The 17103-nt window shown below is 45.0% G+C and overlaps 1 protein-coding gene across 1 annotated transcript in view; it reads right to left on the bottom strand.

Annotated features, from left to right (window-relative positions):
- Positions 1–285: 285 nt before the first annotated feature.
- C2CD3 (C2 domain containing 3 centriole elongation regulator) overlaps positions 286–17103 on the bottom strand; it is a 95824-nt gene continuing 79006 nt past the window's right edge. The window contains exons 32-33 of the mRNA XM_067466445.1: positions 15118–15217; positions 286–2926 (exon numbers count right to left, since the gene is read on the bottom strand). Of these exons, the coding sequence (XP_067322546.1) occupies positions 2759–2926; positions 15118–15217 (268 nt within the window). The 3' untranslated portion in view covers positions 286–2758. The remainder of the gene's footprint in view (positions 2927–15117; positions 15218–17103) is intronic.

Raw genomic sequence — 17103 nt, 5'->3', positions numbered from 1 at the left:
CGCATGTCAGTGCTGATACACGTGTCATAGGTTCGCCATCACGGTCCTACTCGGACAACAAGGGATCGCCTAAGTAAGTAACCAAGGTAGAATAGAGGGGTAGCATGACTTTCCTGGATGTAGACACTATACTCCTATTGATGCAGCCCAAAATCCCATTGGCTTGTTTTGCTGCCACATCACATTCCTGGCTCATGTTTAACTTGTTGTCCACGAGGACTCCAAGATCTTTTTCACACGTACTGTTCTCGAGCCACACGCCCCCCATGAGATAGTATGAGAAATGCAAAATCACAAAAATATACATGCATTTTTATTGTAAAAAAAGTGAATCACGATGGTAAAAAAATACTTATAAATATATCAATACAGTTCCATTTGTAAACAACCCTTTTCAAGGCTCGATGTGTCTTTAAAAACGGGTCTTAAAGTGGAATAATTTATATTCACAAAGTTACATACCTTAAACAAAAAAAGAAGAAGATATTTACAGTTGAATGTGAGTAGTAATTATGGGGCAGCCCATTCTGTGCAAAAGGTTGTACTCATTAGTATTCCTGCACAGCTTTAATCTAAAGCTTCACATCGACATTTTGCAGGTTGTCCAAATAAACACCAGGCCTGTGTTTAAGGAGAAGATGGTTATCTTGAGGAAGGAAGAAATGCAAAGCCTATTCCCGTACATCACCGCCAGCCTCACTCCAGATTGTGTTACACAACACTGCACTACACAACAACACTCTTCTGCCATTTCCTTTGAGAGAAGGAAATGTAGAAGCTGGCATTTTGGGGTTGAAACAAATGATTTATTTGAGAGGTGGGAAGAAGAAAGCCAAACTGGTATCAGATACACACAAAACCATGCAGGTCTCCAGAGATGTTGAACTACAACTCCCATCAACCGCAGTCAGTGGTGACGAATGCTGGGAGTAATATTCCACATTGGAAGACCACACAATTCCCATGCTGGGTGTATATAGTGACATCTGTGTGACTGACTTTCCAGATGTTTTTGGTTTAGGATTCCCACCAGTCGGCAAACACAATAGTGAGGGATTATGGGAGTTGTAGGGCTGCAGATTAGAGATGGGATCAAGGGATGATTGTGTCTGAAGGAAGAAGAAATGGAGGAGATGGCGTTTGGAAGAGGCTGCATTTCAGTTGCGTTGGTGCTCATGTCATGACGGAAGTATGGTATGAACTTCTGCTTTCCACAATGAGAAACTGGCTAAAAAAGGACTGGAAGGCTCTTCCCAAGTGGCTAAGGCCTTCAAGGATTGTTGTACGTTTTTTCAGGCTATATGGCCATGTTCTAGAGGCATTCTCTCCTGACGTTTTGCCTGCATCTATGGCAAGCATCCTCAGAGGTTGTGAGGTCTGTTGGAACTGGGAAAATGGGTTTATATATCTGTGGAATGACAAGAGTGGGACAAAGGACTCTTATCTGTTGGAGCTAGGTGTGAATGTTTCAACATTTGATGACCTGGCAGTGCCTGGGGCAATCTTTTGTTGAGAGGTGATTAGATGCCCTTGATTGTTTCCTCACTGTTGTAATTTTAGAGTATTTTTTAATACTGGTAGCCAGATTTTGTTCATTTTCATGGTTTCCTCCTTTCTGTTGACATTGTCCGTATGCTTGTGGATTTCAGTGGCTTCTTTGTGTACTGTGACATGATGGTTGTTAGAGTGGTCCAGCATTTCTGTGTTACATGTAACAATCACCATGTCAGACTGCCACTTTTGGACTCTTGCTTGCTGAGGTGTTCCAGCGAGTGTCTCTGTAGATCTTAGATAACCATGAAAATGAACAAAATCTGGCTACCAGTATTAAAAAACTCTAAAAGTATAACAAAACTCAAACACAGGGGAACTCCAAACAAGAAACAATCAGGAACAGCTAATCACCTCTAAACAAAAGATTCCTTCAGGCACTAAAAAGCCACACCAAACAATTGCCAGGCCATCAAATGCTAATTAAGGTGGTTGGTTGAAACATTCATACCTATCTCCAACAGACAAGAGTCATTGTCCCACCCTGGTCTTTCCACAGATATATAAACCCATTTTCCTAGTTCCAACAGACCTCACTACCTCTGAGGATGCTTGCCATAGATGCAGGCAAAACGTCAGGAGAGAATGCCTCTAGAACATGGCCATATAGCCTGAAAAAACCTACAACCCAGTGATTCCGGCCATGAAAGCCTTTGACAATGCCTTTAAGGATATTTGGAAATGTGGGGAAATGTGTTATGGATAGAGTAAGGCACAGAATTGGTCTGTGAAGTGGAAATAATACCAGCAACAGGGAGCGAAACTTGACCGGAAGAAGGTGTATTACATTGAGTCCAGAGCAAAACTCAAGCCAAGGCCCTTTTGACCGATTTACCCAGTTTGCATCTGACTAATCCAGAGTCCCTGTCTAGAAAGGACAGACAGACCTCGCCAATGCGAGAAAGGAATCCCTCTGAGGATGCTTGCCATAGATGCAGGCGAAACGTCAGGAGAAATGCCTCTAGAACATGGCCATATAGCCCGAAAAAACCCACAAGAACTGAGAGAATCCCTCTTCCTTACACAGTAAATGACAGCATCTCTGTGAGATGGAAGAATCACCAATGGAGGGCTCCTAGGCAGATGCAAGCATCACTTTTGCAACACTGGCCTCCCAATCACAACTCAAACCAATCTGCCTTTGCATCCAGCCCTGGATGGTGACTCCATTGAAGGTTGCACAGCTTGGGTCTCTCTCCGCCGGCTGCTATGTCCTTTTGGAGAACTGCATGGAAAATATTCTCGCTATCCTTTTCGTCTCCTCTTCTGGCAGCTCGGCCGGCATCAGGCTCAGCTTCTGGCGGCTCTGCCTTCCGGAAGCGGTCCCCGGAGCAGCAGCAGCATCCCCTCCGCCACAACTGCCACTGGTTCCAGGCTGAAAGAGAATAACACAACATTGAATTTGATGCAGGACCCAAAGATTTGCACAAAATGTACAGCAGTGCAGTTGTCCTTTTGGAAAACCTCTTCCTTTGCATAAACAAAGTAGGTATGATGTATTGTCGAAGGCTTTCATGGCCGGAATCACTGAGTTGTTGTAGGTTTTTTTGGGCTGTATGGCCATGGTCTAGAGGCATTCTCTCCTGACGTTTCGCCTGCATCTATGGCAAGCATCCTCAGGATGCTTGCCATAGATGCAGGCAAAACGTCAGGAGAGAATGCCTCTAGACCATGGCCATACAGCCCGAAAAAACCTACAACAACCCAAAGTAGGTATGGGTTGTTATAGGTTTTTCACGCTGTATGGCCATGTTCTAGAAGCATTCTCTCCTGACGTTTTGCCTGCATCTATGGCAGGCATCCTCAGACGTTGGGAGGTTTGTTGGAAACTAGGAAAATTGGGTTTATCTGTGGAGGCGCCCCGGCGGCACAGTGGGTTAAAGCTCTGAGCTGCTGAGCTTGTTGACTGAAAGGATACAGGTTTGATTCCAGGGAGCAGCGTGAGCTTCCGCTGTCAGCCCCAGCTTCTGCCAACCTAGCAGTTCGAAAACATGCAAATGTGAGTAGATCAATAGGTACCGCTCTGGCAGGAAGGTAATGGCGTTCCATGCAGTCATGCCGGCCACATGACCTTGGAGATGTCTACGGACAACACCGGCTCTTTGGCTTAGAAATGGAGATGAGCACCACACCCCAGAGTCGGACATGACTGGACTTAATATCAGGGGACAACCTTTACCTTTATCTATATCTGTGGAAGGTCGACAATTGGAGAAAGAACTCATGTGTGTTGGAGATAGGTGTGAATGTTTCCACTAGCCATCTTGGTTAGCATTTGATGGCTTGACAGTTTTTAGGTATGCCTTGTTACTTGCCTGGGGAAATTCTTTGTTGAGAGGTGATTAGCTGTCCCTGATTGTTTCTTGTCTGGAGTTCCCCTGTGTTTGAGTTTTGTTCTTTATTTACTGTTAGAATTTTATATTATAATTTTAGAGGGTTTTTTTAAAAAAATACTGTGTTCATTTTCATGGTTTCCTCCTTTCTGAGGAAACCATGAACTTCTCAACTCCAGAGAAGAAACAATCAGGGACAGCTAATCACCTCTCAACAAAGGATTCCCCCAGGCACTAACAAGCCACACCTAAAAACTGTCAGGCCATCAAATGCTAATCAGGGTGGACAACTGTATTATTCACACCTACCTCCAACAGAAAAGAGTTCTTTCTCCCACCCTGGACTTTCCACAGATCTATAAACCCCATTTTTCTAGTTTCCAACAGACCTCACAACCTTTGAGGATGCCTGCCATAGATGTGGGCGAAACGTAAGGAGAGAATGCTTCTGGAACATGGCCATATAACCTGAAAAAACCTACAACAACCCAGTGATTCTGGTCATGAAAGCCTTCGACACTACAGAGTAAGTATGTTTAGACCGGAGAAGAGACATGATAGCCCTGATCTGAAAGGATGCCCCATTGAGAAGGGGTCAACTTATTTTCTGCTGCTCCAGGAACCAGGAGGTAATGGATTCAAATAGCAGGAAAAGAGGTTCTACCTAAACATTAGTAAGAACGTTCAATGTATTGTCGAAGGGTTTCATGGCTGGAATCACTGGGTTGTTGTAGGTTTTTTTTTGGATTATATGTGCCTCTAGAACAGTGGTTCTCAACCTGGGGTCCCCAGATTTTTTTGGCCTTCAACTCCCAGAAATCCTAACAACTGGTAAACTGGCTGGGATTTCTGGGGGTTGTAGGCCAAAACACCTGGGGACCCCAGGTTGAGAACCACTGCTCTAGAACATGGCCATATAGCCCGAAAAAAATGTACAACAACCCATTAGTAAGAACGTTCTGTTGGTACAAACTTTGAGAGTGGGGTCTCCTTCTCTGGAGGTTTTTTTTTTAACAGAGGTTGGATGGCCATCTGTCAGGAAGGTTTGGATTGGTGTTCCTGAATAGCGGAATGGGGTTGAACTGGATGGCCCTTGGGTTGTCTTCCAACTCTATGATTCTAGTAGTGTTTTTCAAATACGGCAACTTGCCCTACGCTGAAAAGAATGGGTCGGAAAGCCAACATGATAGCTGTGCAACTCTCACCAGCCTTTAGTTTAGTGAGCAGAGTGAACTTGGATTCCCTCTGCTCTTAGGTTTCCTAAAGGACAGGTAAAGAGGCATCCTGTTCCCTTTCCATGCCGTCATCCAGGGCAAGAGCCGAAGGGGCAGCTGACAACACTCAGCAACCAGCTCAAGCCGGCTCCTCTCCTCCTCCTCCTGTTGACCTCTGCACAGCTTTGAGTCAGCAAACTATGGGATCGGCAAGCGCAGGCTTTCCCCAAACGCTCCTTTGCCCCCGGCATCTCCCACCTTTTCACTTCCAGGCCCAGCCTGTGTCTGCTTTCAACACCAGGTGCCTTCAGCCCAAGCGGGGCAGACAGGATCCGGCCTGTTCTTCAGCCTCCGTTTGCTTTCTGGGTCCTTTGAAGACTGGTCACCTGGCTGACCGCCAGCGAGGGCAGCTGCCTCTGGCTCTGAGGCCGCCCTGGGCAGCCCAGGAGAGTGGCCCACCCATCAACAAGCCATCCCTTCGCTGTACAAAGGGTAACTGGCGGGAGCCTCTTGCAGTGGGAACAAACCACTTCAAGGTGTACTGGGCTGTTAATGGAGTGTAGCTTCCCTTCCCCTTCCTTCCTTCCTTCCTTCCTTCCTTCCCCTCTCCCACCCTCCCACCCTTCTTTCCTTCCTTCCTTCCTTCCTTCCTTCCTTCCTTCCTTCCTTCCTTCCTTCCTTCCTGTCTTTCTTCCTTCCTGCCTGTCTTCCTTCCTTCCTTCCTTCCTTTTTCTTTCTTTTCTTTCTTTCTTTCTTTCTCTTCCTTCCTTCCTTTTGTCCTTCCTTCCTTCCTTCCTTCCTTCCTTTTTCTCTTTCTTTTTCTCTTTCTTTCTTTTTCTCTTCCTTCCTTCCTTCCTTCCTTCCTTCCTTTCGTCCTTCCTTCCTTTCTTTCGTCCTTCCTTCCTTCCTTCCTTCCTTCCTTCCTTCCTTCCTTCCTTCCTTCCTTCCTGTCCAAAGGAGGGTGACTAAAATGATCAAGGGTCTGGAGAACAAGCCCTATGAGGAGCGGCTTAAGGAGCTGGGCATGTTTAGCCTGAAGAAGAGAAGGATGAGAGGAGATATGATAGCCATGTATCAATATGTGAGAGGAAGCCACAGGGAGAAGGAGGGAGCAAGCTTGTTTTCTGCTTCTCTGGAGACTAGGATGCGAAACAATGGCTTCAAACTACAAGAGAGGAGATTCCATCTAAACATGAGGAAGAATTTCCTGACTGTGAGAGCCATTCAGCAGTGGAACTCTCTGCCCCAGAGTGTGGTGGAGGCTCCTTCTTTGGAAGCTTTTAAACAGAGGCTGGATGGCCATCTGTCAGGGTGATTTGAATGCAAAATTCCTGCTTCTTGGCAGAATGGGGTTGGACTGGATGGCCCATGAGGTCTCTTCCAACTCTTTGATTCTATGATTCCTCTTCCTTCCTTCCTTCCTTCCTTCCTTCCTTCCTTCCTTCCTTCCTCCCTCCCTTCCTCCCTTCCTCCCTTCCTCCCTTCCTCCCTTTCTCTGTTTTGGACAGAGCAAGAATGGGCTGGAGAAGATTCCCTCCATTCCTCAAAAACTGAGGAGATGAAAGGAAAGGAAAGGAAAGGAAAGGAAAGGAGAAGATTTGGGTGGTGGCAGAGTGCAAATGTCAGTGGCGGTATCGGCAAGTCTAAAGTTTAGGGTGGAGGCTGGGGGAAAAGATCATGGTGGGCCAGATCCGGCCCGCAAGCCGTAGTTTGAGGAAGCTTCACAACCTCTGAGGATGCTTGCCATAGATGCAGCCAAAACGTCAGGAGAGAATGCTTCTAGAACATTGCCATATAACCCAAAAAAACGACAACAACCTAGTGATTCCAGCCATGAAAGCCTTCGACAATACAACCCTGTATATTGTATTTGCAAACCAAATCTAGGCTGCCCAAATCCAGAAAAGTTCCCAGCACCAGGCAGCAGATTCTTTCAGCAGCATTGGCTTACGCCTGACCTGTTTTCAAGCTGCAAATTCCTTGCCTTGTTGCTCCTCCATAGTTTCCAGAGCACCACTTGGAATCCCTCCAAGCCTGGCCCTGTCCAGGTTCATTTTAGGACAAGAGTTGACATGACAGTTCAGCACCTGCCCTGCCTGGCCCATCCTTTAGAGAGGATTCAGCACTGGCAGCTTCCAAACTTTCCGGGATCACAGAAACGTATCATTATATAGTTGGAAGAGACGACAAGAGCCACCCAATGCAACTTGCTTCTGCTAGGCAGGAAGACACAATCAAAGCAGCCCTGACAGATGGACATCTGCTTCAAAGCCTCCACAGAAGGACTCCTAGGCAGCAGCATATTCCACTTTGAACTTCTACTACGCTTTGGAAGTTTTTCCTAATCTTCAGGTGGAATCTCTTTTCCTGCAGTTTGAATCCAGAGCAGCACAAAACAAGCCTGTTCCATCCACAATGGGACATCCTTCCAACTATTCCAGCATGGTTCTCATGCCCCCTTCTCTCAATCTTCTCTTCTCCAAGCTAAACATATTCAGCTCCCTAAGTAGCTCCTCAAAGGTTGCCAGGACATTGACTATTTTGGTCGTCTTTCTCTGCTTGTCCATATCCTCCTTGAATTGTGGTACCCAGAGCAGGACACAGTGTCATTCCAAGTGAGATCTGACCAAAGCCAAATAGAGCAGGACTATGACTTCCTTCCGTCCCAGACACTATCTTTCAGTTGAGGCAACCTAAAATCTCATTGGCCCTTTTTTTTACTCTATTTATATACTGTTTTTCTCAGCCCTCGGGAGACTCAAAGCGGTTTACAGTAGCAAAAATTCCATGCTCAAACATCATAAAACAATTTAAAACAATAGCATAAATATAGTTGCTGCATCAAACTCAGGTTCTGCTTATGATCTACCAAGACTCTTGGATCCATGGACTGTGATCAAGCCAGGTGTCACACATCCTATATCTGTGCATTTCATAGAATCATAGAATCATAGAATCATAGAATCAAAGAGTTGGAAGAGACCTCATGGGCCATCCAGTCCAACCCCCTGCCAAGAAGCAGGAATATTGCATTCAAATCACCCCTGACAAATGGCCATCCAGCCTCTGCTTAAAAGCTTCCAAAGAAGGAGCCTCCACCACACTCCGGGGCAGAGAGTTCCACTGCTGAACGGCTCTCACAGTCAGGAAGTTCTTCCTAATGTTCAGATGGAATCTCCTCTCTTGTAGTTTGAAGCCATTGTTCCGCGTCCTAGTCTCCAAGGAAGCAGAAAACAAGCTTGCTCCCTCCTCCCTGTGGCTTCCTCACATATTTATACATGGCTATCATATCTCCTCTCAGCCTTCTCTTCTTCAGGCTAAACATGCCCAGTTCCCTAAGCCGCTCCTCATAGGGCTTGTTCTCCAGACCCTTGATCATTTTAGTCGCCCTCCTCTGGACACATTCCAGCTTGTCAATATCTCTCTTGAATTGTGGTGCCCAGAATTGGACACAGTATTCCAGATGTGGTCTAACCAAAGCAGAATAGAGGGGTAGCATTACTTCCTTAGATCTAGACACTATGCTCCTATTGATGCAGGCCAAAATCCCATTGGCTTTTTTTGCTGCCACATCACATTGTTGGCTCATGTTTAACTTGTTGTCCACGAGGACTCCAAGATCTTTTTCACACGTACTGCTCTCGAGCCAGGCATTGTCCCCCATTCTGTATCTTTGCATTTCATTTTTTCTGCCAAAGTGGAGTATCTTGCATTTGTCACTGTTGAACTTCATTTTGTTAGTTTTGGCCCATCTCTCTAATCTGTCAAGATCGTTTTGAATTCTGCTCCTGTCCTCTGGACTATTGGCTATCCCTCCCAATTTGGTGTCATCTGCAAACTTGATGATTTCAATTTTTTCCTACTGAAGTATAATTTTCAAATCTGTTTTGGTAGCTTTGGCCCAGCTCGAGTCACTTTGGATCTACTGGGATATTAGCTCTACCTCCCAATTTGTTGTCCTCTGCTAATTTCTTAAGCATGGCCTCTATGCCATTATCCAAGTCATTAATAAATATGTTAATTAAGGGGTTGTGGCTTTAGGAAGGTTGAGAACACTGGCCTAGCCCATACTGGACTAGTTTGCTTGCAAGGAGGTCAGAGGGGACTCTGTCAAAGGCCTTCCTGGAATCTAGATCTGCTCCATCTACAGCCTTCCCTGCATCTACCAAGCTTGTAACTCTATCAAAAAAAGGGATGTCTGGCATGACTTGTATTTGAGAAAGCCATGTTGACTTTTAGCAATTACAGCATTCCTTTCTAAGTTATTACAGGTTGACTCCTTAAAGGAAACGTTCACTTAGAAAAGAAGTCCTTACTGAAATTAAGATATATATCCTGATTGCATTGTGTATCCTGCAACTGTCTCTAGGTAAAGGACTAGGAAAAGAGGGTAGATCACACAGCGGCAGAGGGTCTCTTGGCTTGGCAAGGTATTTTCTTGTCAAGTAGTCTTCATAATGCCTCAAAGATATCGATCTAATGCCAAAGTTTGTGTCCATGAACGTGTATGTGCCTTCAAGTTACCTGTCCCAAAATGGTGAACTCCCTATATCTCATAGGTTTTTCTTAACCAAGGAATACTCAGTGGCAGTTTCTCATCCCCTTTCTTTGAAGTAGGGGACACAGCACATGGTAAACATCAGAGGTCTCCCATCCAAGTCCTAACCAGACCTGACCATGCTTAGCTTCCAAGATCAGGCAGTATTTGGTTCTTTCAGAGTATAATCTGCCAGTTATTTTAGACCCCTCTTCAAGGCACATCCACCACACTAAAACAGTAGATGTGGCTCTTAATGAGACATGCCGCATTATCACAGGGTATCTGCGCCCCACACCACTGGAGAAATTACACTGCTTAGCCAGTATTACACCACCTGACATCCGCCGGGAAGTAGCAGCCAATAGTGAAAGGACCAAGGCAGAGACATCTCCAGCTCATCCCCTGTTTGGGTATCAGCCAGCACGTCGACGACTTAAATCAAGACATAGTTTTCCTAGATCTACAGAGACACTCGCTGGAACACCTCAGCAAGCGAGAGTCCAAAAGTGGCAGGCCCAAACCCAGTACCTCAATCCATGGGTGATACCAGATGAGAGACTCCCTCCTGGGCACACAGAATACTGGGCGACTTGGAAGGCGCTGAACAGACTGTGCTCTGGCACCACGAGACGCAGAGCCAACCTTCAGAAATGGGGCTACAAAGTGAAATCCTTGACATGCGAGTGTGGAGAGGAGCAAACCACCTGCTGCAATGCAACCTGAGCCCTGCCACATGCACAAGGGAGGACCTTCTTGCCACCAGAAGCACTCCAAGGGGCCAGATACTGGTCAAAGGACATTTAATCAACTACTAAACTCACAAATTTTGTATTTTGTTTGTTTGTTTGCTTTGTTCTGTTAGAAATGTAATATAATTTGACTGGTTGTCCTGACACGACAAATAAAATAAAATCCCCTTTCTCTGAAATAGGGGCCACAGCACTTGGTAAACATCAGAGGTCTCCCATCCAAGTCCTAACCAGACCTGACCATGCTAGGCTTCCAAGATCAGGCAGCATTTGGTTCTTTCAGAGTATAACCTGCCAGTTATTTTAGACCCCTCTTCAAGGCACTGTGTTGAAAAACCCTTTACTCCAGGCATCCTCAAACTGCGGCCCTCCAACTGTTTGGGCCTCCAACTCCCAGAAGCCCTAACGAGCTTGCTCAATTTTCAGGGATTCTGGGAATTGAAGGCCCAAACAGCTGGAGGCTGCAGTTTGAGGATGCCTGCTTTACTCAATCTTGTGCATGGATTAGTATAGTTCTCAGTGATTAAAATAGTTCTCTATGAATTGGAAAACCAGAGTTCTGATTCTGCCGCAGGTAAAAGAAACCCTGAGGTATTTGCTAATGGAATCTAAATGTCATGCTGCAGCAAAAAAGGCCAATAGGTATTTGACCTGCATCAACAGGAGTCTAGTGCCTAGATCTAGGGGAGTCATGCTCCCCATGCTCTATTCTGCCTTGGTCAGACCACACCTGGAATCACACTATGTCCAGTTCTGGGCACTGCAATTGAAGGAAGATGTTGACTCTAAGCTGGAATGTGTCCAGAGGAGGGTGACTCAAAGGATAAATGGTCTGGAAAACAAGCCCTATGAGGAGCGGCTTAAAGAGCTGGACATGTTTAGCCTGAAGAAAAGAAGGCTAGAGGAGACATGATGAGGGCATGTATCAAGATGTTTATTTGTTTATTTATTTATTTCACGCATTTCTACCCCGCCCTTCTCAACCCCCGAGGGGGGATTCAGGGCGGCTTACAAAAGGCACAATTCGATGCCAGCAATACAGATAATAAGATAAAATATAAATCAGCAACAATTATAACACAATTAAAACAATCTAGTTATACATCATAGCTAATAAAAACCAATCTAATGATCAACGTTTGCCGAGCTCAAAATCCGTAAGTTCATTCCGCATTGTCATAATCCTATCCAATTCTAGTCGTCATTGTCCTTTGTCTGTCTGCCAGATTACCCAAAGGCCTGGTCCCATATCCATGTTTTTAGTTTCCTTCTAAAAGAGAGGAGGGATGTCGATGACTTAATTTCCCCAGGAAGCGGGTTCCACAGGCGAGGGGCCACCACTGAGAAGGCCCTGCTCCTCGTCCCCACCAATCTCACTTGTGATAGAGGTGGGGCCAAGAGCAGGGCCTCTCCAGAGGTTCTTAAACTCCGAGGTGGGACATAGAAGGATATGCGTTCGGACAGGTACGCTGGGCCGGAGCCGTATAGGGTTTTGTAGGTCAAAAGCAGCACTTTGAATTGTGCTCGGAACTGGATCAGCAGCCAGTGGAGCTGACATAACAGAGGGGTGGTATGTTCCCTGTATGACGCTCTGGTGAGTAATCTGGCCTCCGCCCGTTGGACTAATTGAAGTTTCCGAACAGCCTTCAAGGCAACCCCACGTAGAGTGCGTTGCAGTAATGTATTCGGGATGTGACAAGATGTGCAGGGAAGTCATAGGGAGGAGGGAGCAAACTTGTTTTCTGCTGCCCTGGAGACTAGGACACAGAGCACTGGCTTCAAACTACAAGAAAGGAGATTCCACCTGAATATGAGGAAGAGCTGTTCAGCAGTGGAACTCTCTGCCCTGGAGTGTGGTGGGGGTTTTTAAACAGAGGCTGGATGGCCATCTCTTGGGGATGCTTTGAATGCGATTTTCCTGCTGCTTGGCAGAATGGGGTTGGACTGGATGGCCTACCAGGTCTTCTCCAATTCCAATGCCTACTTCTCAAAGTTTGATCATGTCACCACAACCTGGCTAAAGATGTTATGGAGACATGGGTTAAGTTAAAAAATAAGATATTTCCAGGAGTTTCCCCCCTAACTCCAATAGTGGTACTGGAAAACTTCCCAGAAGACCTAAGAATTAAACTTAAACATAAAAAATTAGTGGAGGGGGAAACTGCTCTTTCCTGGAAGGAATGGATACAAAACTCGATGGGCAAGTTTAATAAATTAGAAGAACAAGGTGCCTTGAATTGGTTTGAGAGGCAACAGCTGTATAACTGGAGAAAGGACTGGTTAGGTAAAAATCCCGGATGTAGAGCACTGAATAAATATGAGGAATGGTTAAGCAAGCTTAAAAACAAAGAAATAATGGGGAAAGGATTAATTGGGAAAATATATAAGGGATTAATTGGCGAAGAAATAGGGCTGAAGCAGTTAGAAAACGTATGGGAAGGAGACCTAGGGCCTCTGACAGATTTTGATTGGAAAGGAGTCCTGAAGTGGAGAGTGGCCAAGAACCTATCAATAAGATTAAAAGAAAATGTATACAAAGTTATATGGAGATGGTATACTACGCCAGTCAAACAACATCAGATGGATAGCAAGCAAAGTAACCTCTGCTGGAGATGTGGCAAACACAAAGGGACATATTTTCATCTATGGTGGGAATGCCCCCAAGTGAAGAATTTTTGGAAGGATATATTTATCGAAATAAACAACATTATAGGATTAAACATTATGCCGGATGCTAGGTTAGCATTATTAATGGACACCACGAAGCTGAATGTAGAAATAACTAAGAAAGAATTGGTGACTATTTTGCTCACAGTGGGAAGAATTATAATAGCAAAGAACTGGAAAATAATAACCAATCTAACACTGGATGCATGGTACAGGGAAGTTTGGAATGTAGCTTTAAACGATAAACTAACAATGGAAATGAGGGTATTCAGGGGGGAAATTAACAGGTCAGATTTTGAGACATACTGGTCGGTCTTTATTAAATATGTCTTAGAGAGCGAAAATGGAAAACAACAGAATTTGGTTGGTCAGGAATTTTGGAGATGACATTTGATTAATGGCTGATTTATAAATACATGGTGAAGGAAATTATACTTGTTCAGGCCTTGGTGGTGGGGTTATGTGTTTGTAAAATGTTCACTGTTTTGGGTTTTGTCTATTTTGTAAGTTGTTATTGTATTTAAATAAAATCTTTAAAAAAAAAATGTCACCACAAAATGCAGAAATGTTGATTATGGAAAATCCCATGGGCTCATTTCACACCTGATCCTGCTTGTGATGCCGGGGTCCTCGGGTTCTGCCCACGCAAGATGTTCCCTCTTTTCCAAATGTTCTTTATAAGTTTCCCTCCTCAAAAGGTCAAAGGGTGAGGATATGAACACACAAGCACTTTGGCTTTTATTAGGAGCAACAGCCAGCCAGTCATTTGCCCAGTGAAACCCACACCAGATTCCTGCGTTTACGGGACCGAAGTAAACAACATTCAGAGACAGACTATAAAAAAACATTAAGCAAACATTTGATGCCTTGAGAAAAGTTCTCTCCAAAGGAACCAACATTCACTTTCAAAGAAGTTGGTCGAAAATTTTGTCTTGTTGTCTTATTTTCCATCATTGGTTCCTTCCATTTGCAGCAATGCTATGTTGTCAGTCCCATTCAGAGCTGCTTCAGATCCTACAAACAAGCCAATACTATAGCCCAGACATGAGCCAACTTGGGCCCTCCTACAGGTGTTTTGGACTTCAACTCCCACAATTCCTAACAGCCTACCGGCTGTTAGGAATTGTGGGAGTTGAAGTCCAAAACACCTGGAGGAGGGCCCAAGTTGGCCCATGCCTGCTATAGCACTATCAATCCTGTTGTTGTTTTCATTCATTCAGTCATTTCTGACTCTTTGTCACCACCCCCAGCTCCTTCATAGAATCATAGAATAGAATCCAAGAGTTGGAAGAGACCTCATGGGCCATCCAGTCCAACCCCATTCTGCCAAGAAGCAGGAATATTGCATTCAAATCACCCCTGACAAATGGCCATCCAGCCTCTGCTTAAAAGCTTCCAAAGAAGGAGCCTCCACCACACTCCGGGGCAGAGAGTTCCACTGCTGAACGGCTCTCACAGTCAGGAAGTTCTTCCTTATGTTCAGATGGAATCTCCTCTCTTGTAGTTTGAAGCCACTGTTCCATTGCGTCCTAGTCTCTGTGGAAGCAGAAAACAAGCTTGCTCCCTCCCCCTCCCTGTGGCTTCCTCTCACATATTTATACATGGCTATCATATCTCCTCTCAGCCTTCTTTTCTTCAGGCTAAACATGCCCAGCTCCTTAAGACGCTCCTCATAGGGCTTGTTCTCCAGACCCTTGATCATTTTAGTCTCTCTCCTCTGGACACATTCCAGCTTGTCAGTATCTCTCTTGAATTGTGGTGCCCAAAATTGGACACAATATTCCAGGTGTGTTCTAGAGGGGTAGCATGACTTCCCTAGATCTAGACACTATGCTCCGATTGATGCAGGGCAAAATCCCATTGGCTTTTTTTGCCGCCACATCACATTTTGCCACCAAATCACAAGATTCTCAGGGGATGCTGTGCCTCTTACTAAAATTATTGAATTCCCAGGGTAATCTGGGCAGATGCTGGAATTTATGAATACACTCAACCCCTGTGATAAGGTTGAGGACCCATCTTTGTTCACCCTTGAAGGAAAGGAAAGGCACGACTATACTTACTTTTGTAGCAGGAGAAGAAGTAGAAACGCTGAGGAGTCGCATGGAGGCTTCCAAATGTTGAGGTGGGAGGAAGAAGTTGGGGATGACAATGGGGTCCGATCTGAAGGACAGGCTTAAGGAGGAAACTTCTTGATAATTAATGTACAGTGATGTATAGTAAGACCTGAAGATCCACTGAACTGGTAGCCATGATTTCATTTATCAACGTATCCCCTGTAGGCATTTTAAGGTCCTCCAGCATGACTCTATGGTACGCTTGGGTCAGATGTCCTTCATTCAATTCAATAGGATTTGTATTATTCATGGTTCTACACATCCACAAGAATTCTGGGAACATACCTCCACTTATATGCTGGTCATATTGAACCTAAGCTAGTTCAACTGGTAAAGAAAGGAAAGTGTGGCGGCTATGACGGGTTCTGTGACTACAAAAGGTGTTCTTTTATCCTTTTGTTTTTTCATGGTTGTCACTGTGCATTTAATGGGCAAATCCAATCTAAGGAGACTGCACGATCCCCAAATTAATTAAATAAAACTCCTATCAACCAGACATAAACATGTATAATACCACAAAGGATTACCATCTCACCTGTTTCATAGGAAATCTGCTACAAAACAGGAGCTTTTTTGTTGAGTTCCATGGCCAGAGAAACAGATGGCGAAGACAGAAGAATGGCCTGCCTCAAGGGAGCGTGCTTGCTCCAACAATGTTTAACATTTACACAAATAATCAGCCACTGCTGGAAGGGACAAAGAGTTTCATCTATGCTGACAATCGTGCCATCACTGCTCAAGCAGGGAGCTTTGAAATGGGTGAACAGAAGCTCTCTGAAGCTTTAGGTGCTCTTAACTGCCTATTACATAGGAAACCAGCTGATTGCTAATCCATCTAAAATGCAGATGTGTGATTTTCATCTTAAGAATAGACAAGCAACTCAAGTTCTGAAGATTATCTGGGAAGGAATCCCATTGGAGCATTGCAGCATGCCAATGCTCCTTGAGTCACTCTGGACTGTGCTCTGACTTACAAGAAGCACTGCTTGACTATCAAGCAAAAAATGGGTGCTAGAAATAATATCATATGTAAACTGACCGATACAATCTGGGGATCACAACCGGACACAGTGAAGACATCTGCCCTTGCGCTTTGCTACTCTGCTGCTGAATATACATGCCCAGTGTGGAATACATCTCACCATGTATAAATAGTGGAGGTGGCTCTTAATGAGACATGCTGCATTATCACAGGATGTCTACACACCACACTAGTGGAGAAATTACACTGTTTAGCTGGTATTGTACCACCTGACATCCGTTGGGAAGTATCAGTCAATAATGAAAGGACCAAGGCAGTGACATCTACGACCCATTCTCTGTTCAGATGTCAGCCAGCAAGCCAACGCCTTAAATCGAGAAATAGTTTTCTAAGATCTACAGATATACTCGCTGGAACACCTCAGTAAGCAAGAGTTCAAAAGTGGCAGGCTCAAACCTGGAAATTCAATCACTGGCTGATACCAAATGAGAGACTCCCTTCTGGGCACACAAAAAGCTGGGCAATTTGGAAGGCGCTGAACAGGCTGCGCTCTGGCACCACAAGATGCAGAGCCAAGCTTAAGAAATGGGGCTACAAAGTGGAATCCACGACATGCGATTGTGGAGAAGAGCAAACCACTGACCACCTGCTGCAATGCAACCTGAGCCCTGCCACATGCACAAGGGAGGACCTCCTTGCGGCAACCCTAGAGGCACTCCAAGTGGCCAGATACTGGTCAAAGGAACTACCAAGCTTGCAAACGTTGTGTTTTTGTTTGTTTGTTTGTTAAAAATGCAATACAACTGTTTGGTTTGCTCCTGACACGATAATTAAATAACTAACTGACATCCACGGGAAGTATCAGCCAATAATAAAAGGATCAAGGCAGTGACATCTCTGCCCCATCCCCTCTTTTCAGATATCAGCCAGAAAGCCAACATCTTAAATCA

This window comes from Anolis sagrei, chromosome 3, assembly GCF_037176765.1.
Source record: "Anolis sagrei isolate rAnoSag1 chromosome 3, rAnoSag1.mat, whole genome shotgun sequence".
In the NCBI taxonomy this organism is placed as follows: Eukaryota; Metazoa; Chordata; class Lepidosauria; order Squamata; family Dactyloidae; genus Anolis; species Anolis sagrei.
This window is presented reverse-complemented; position numbering and strand designations above follow the sequence as displayed.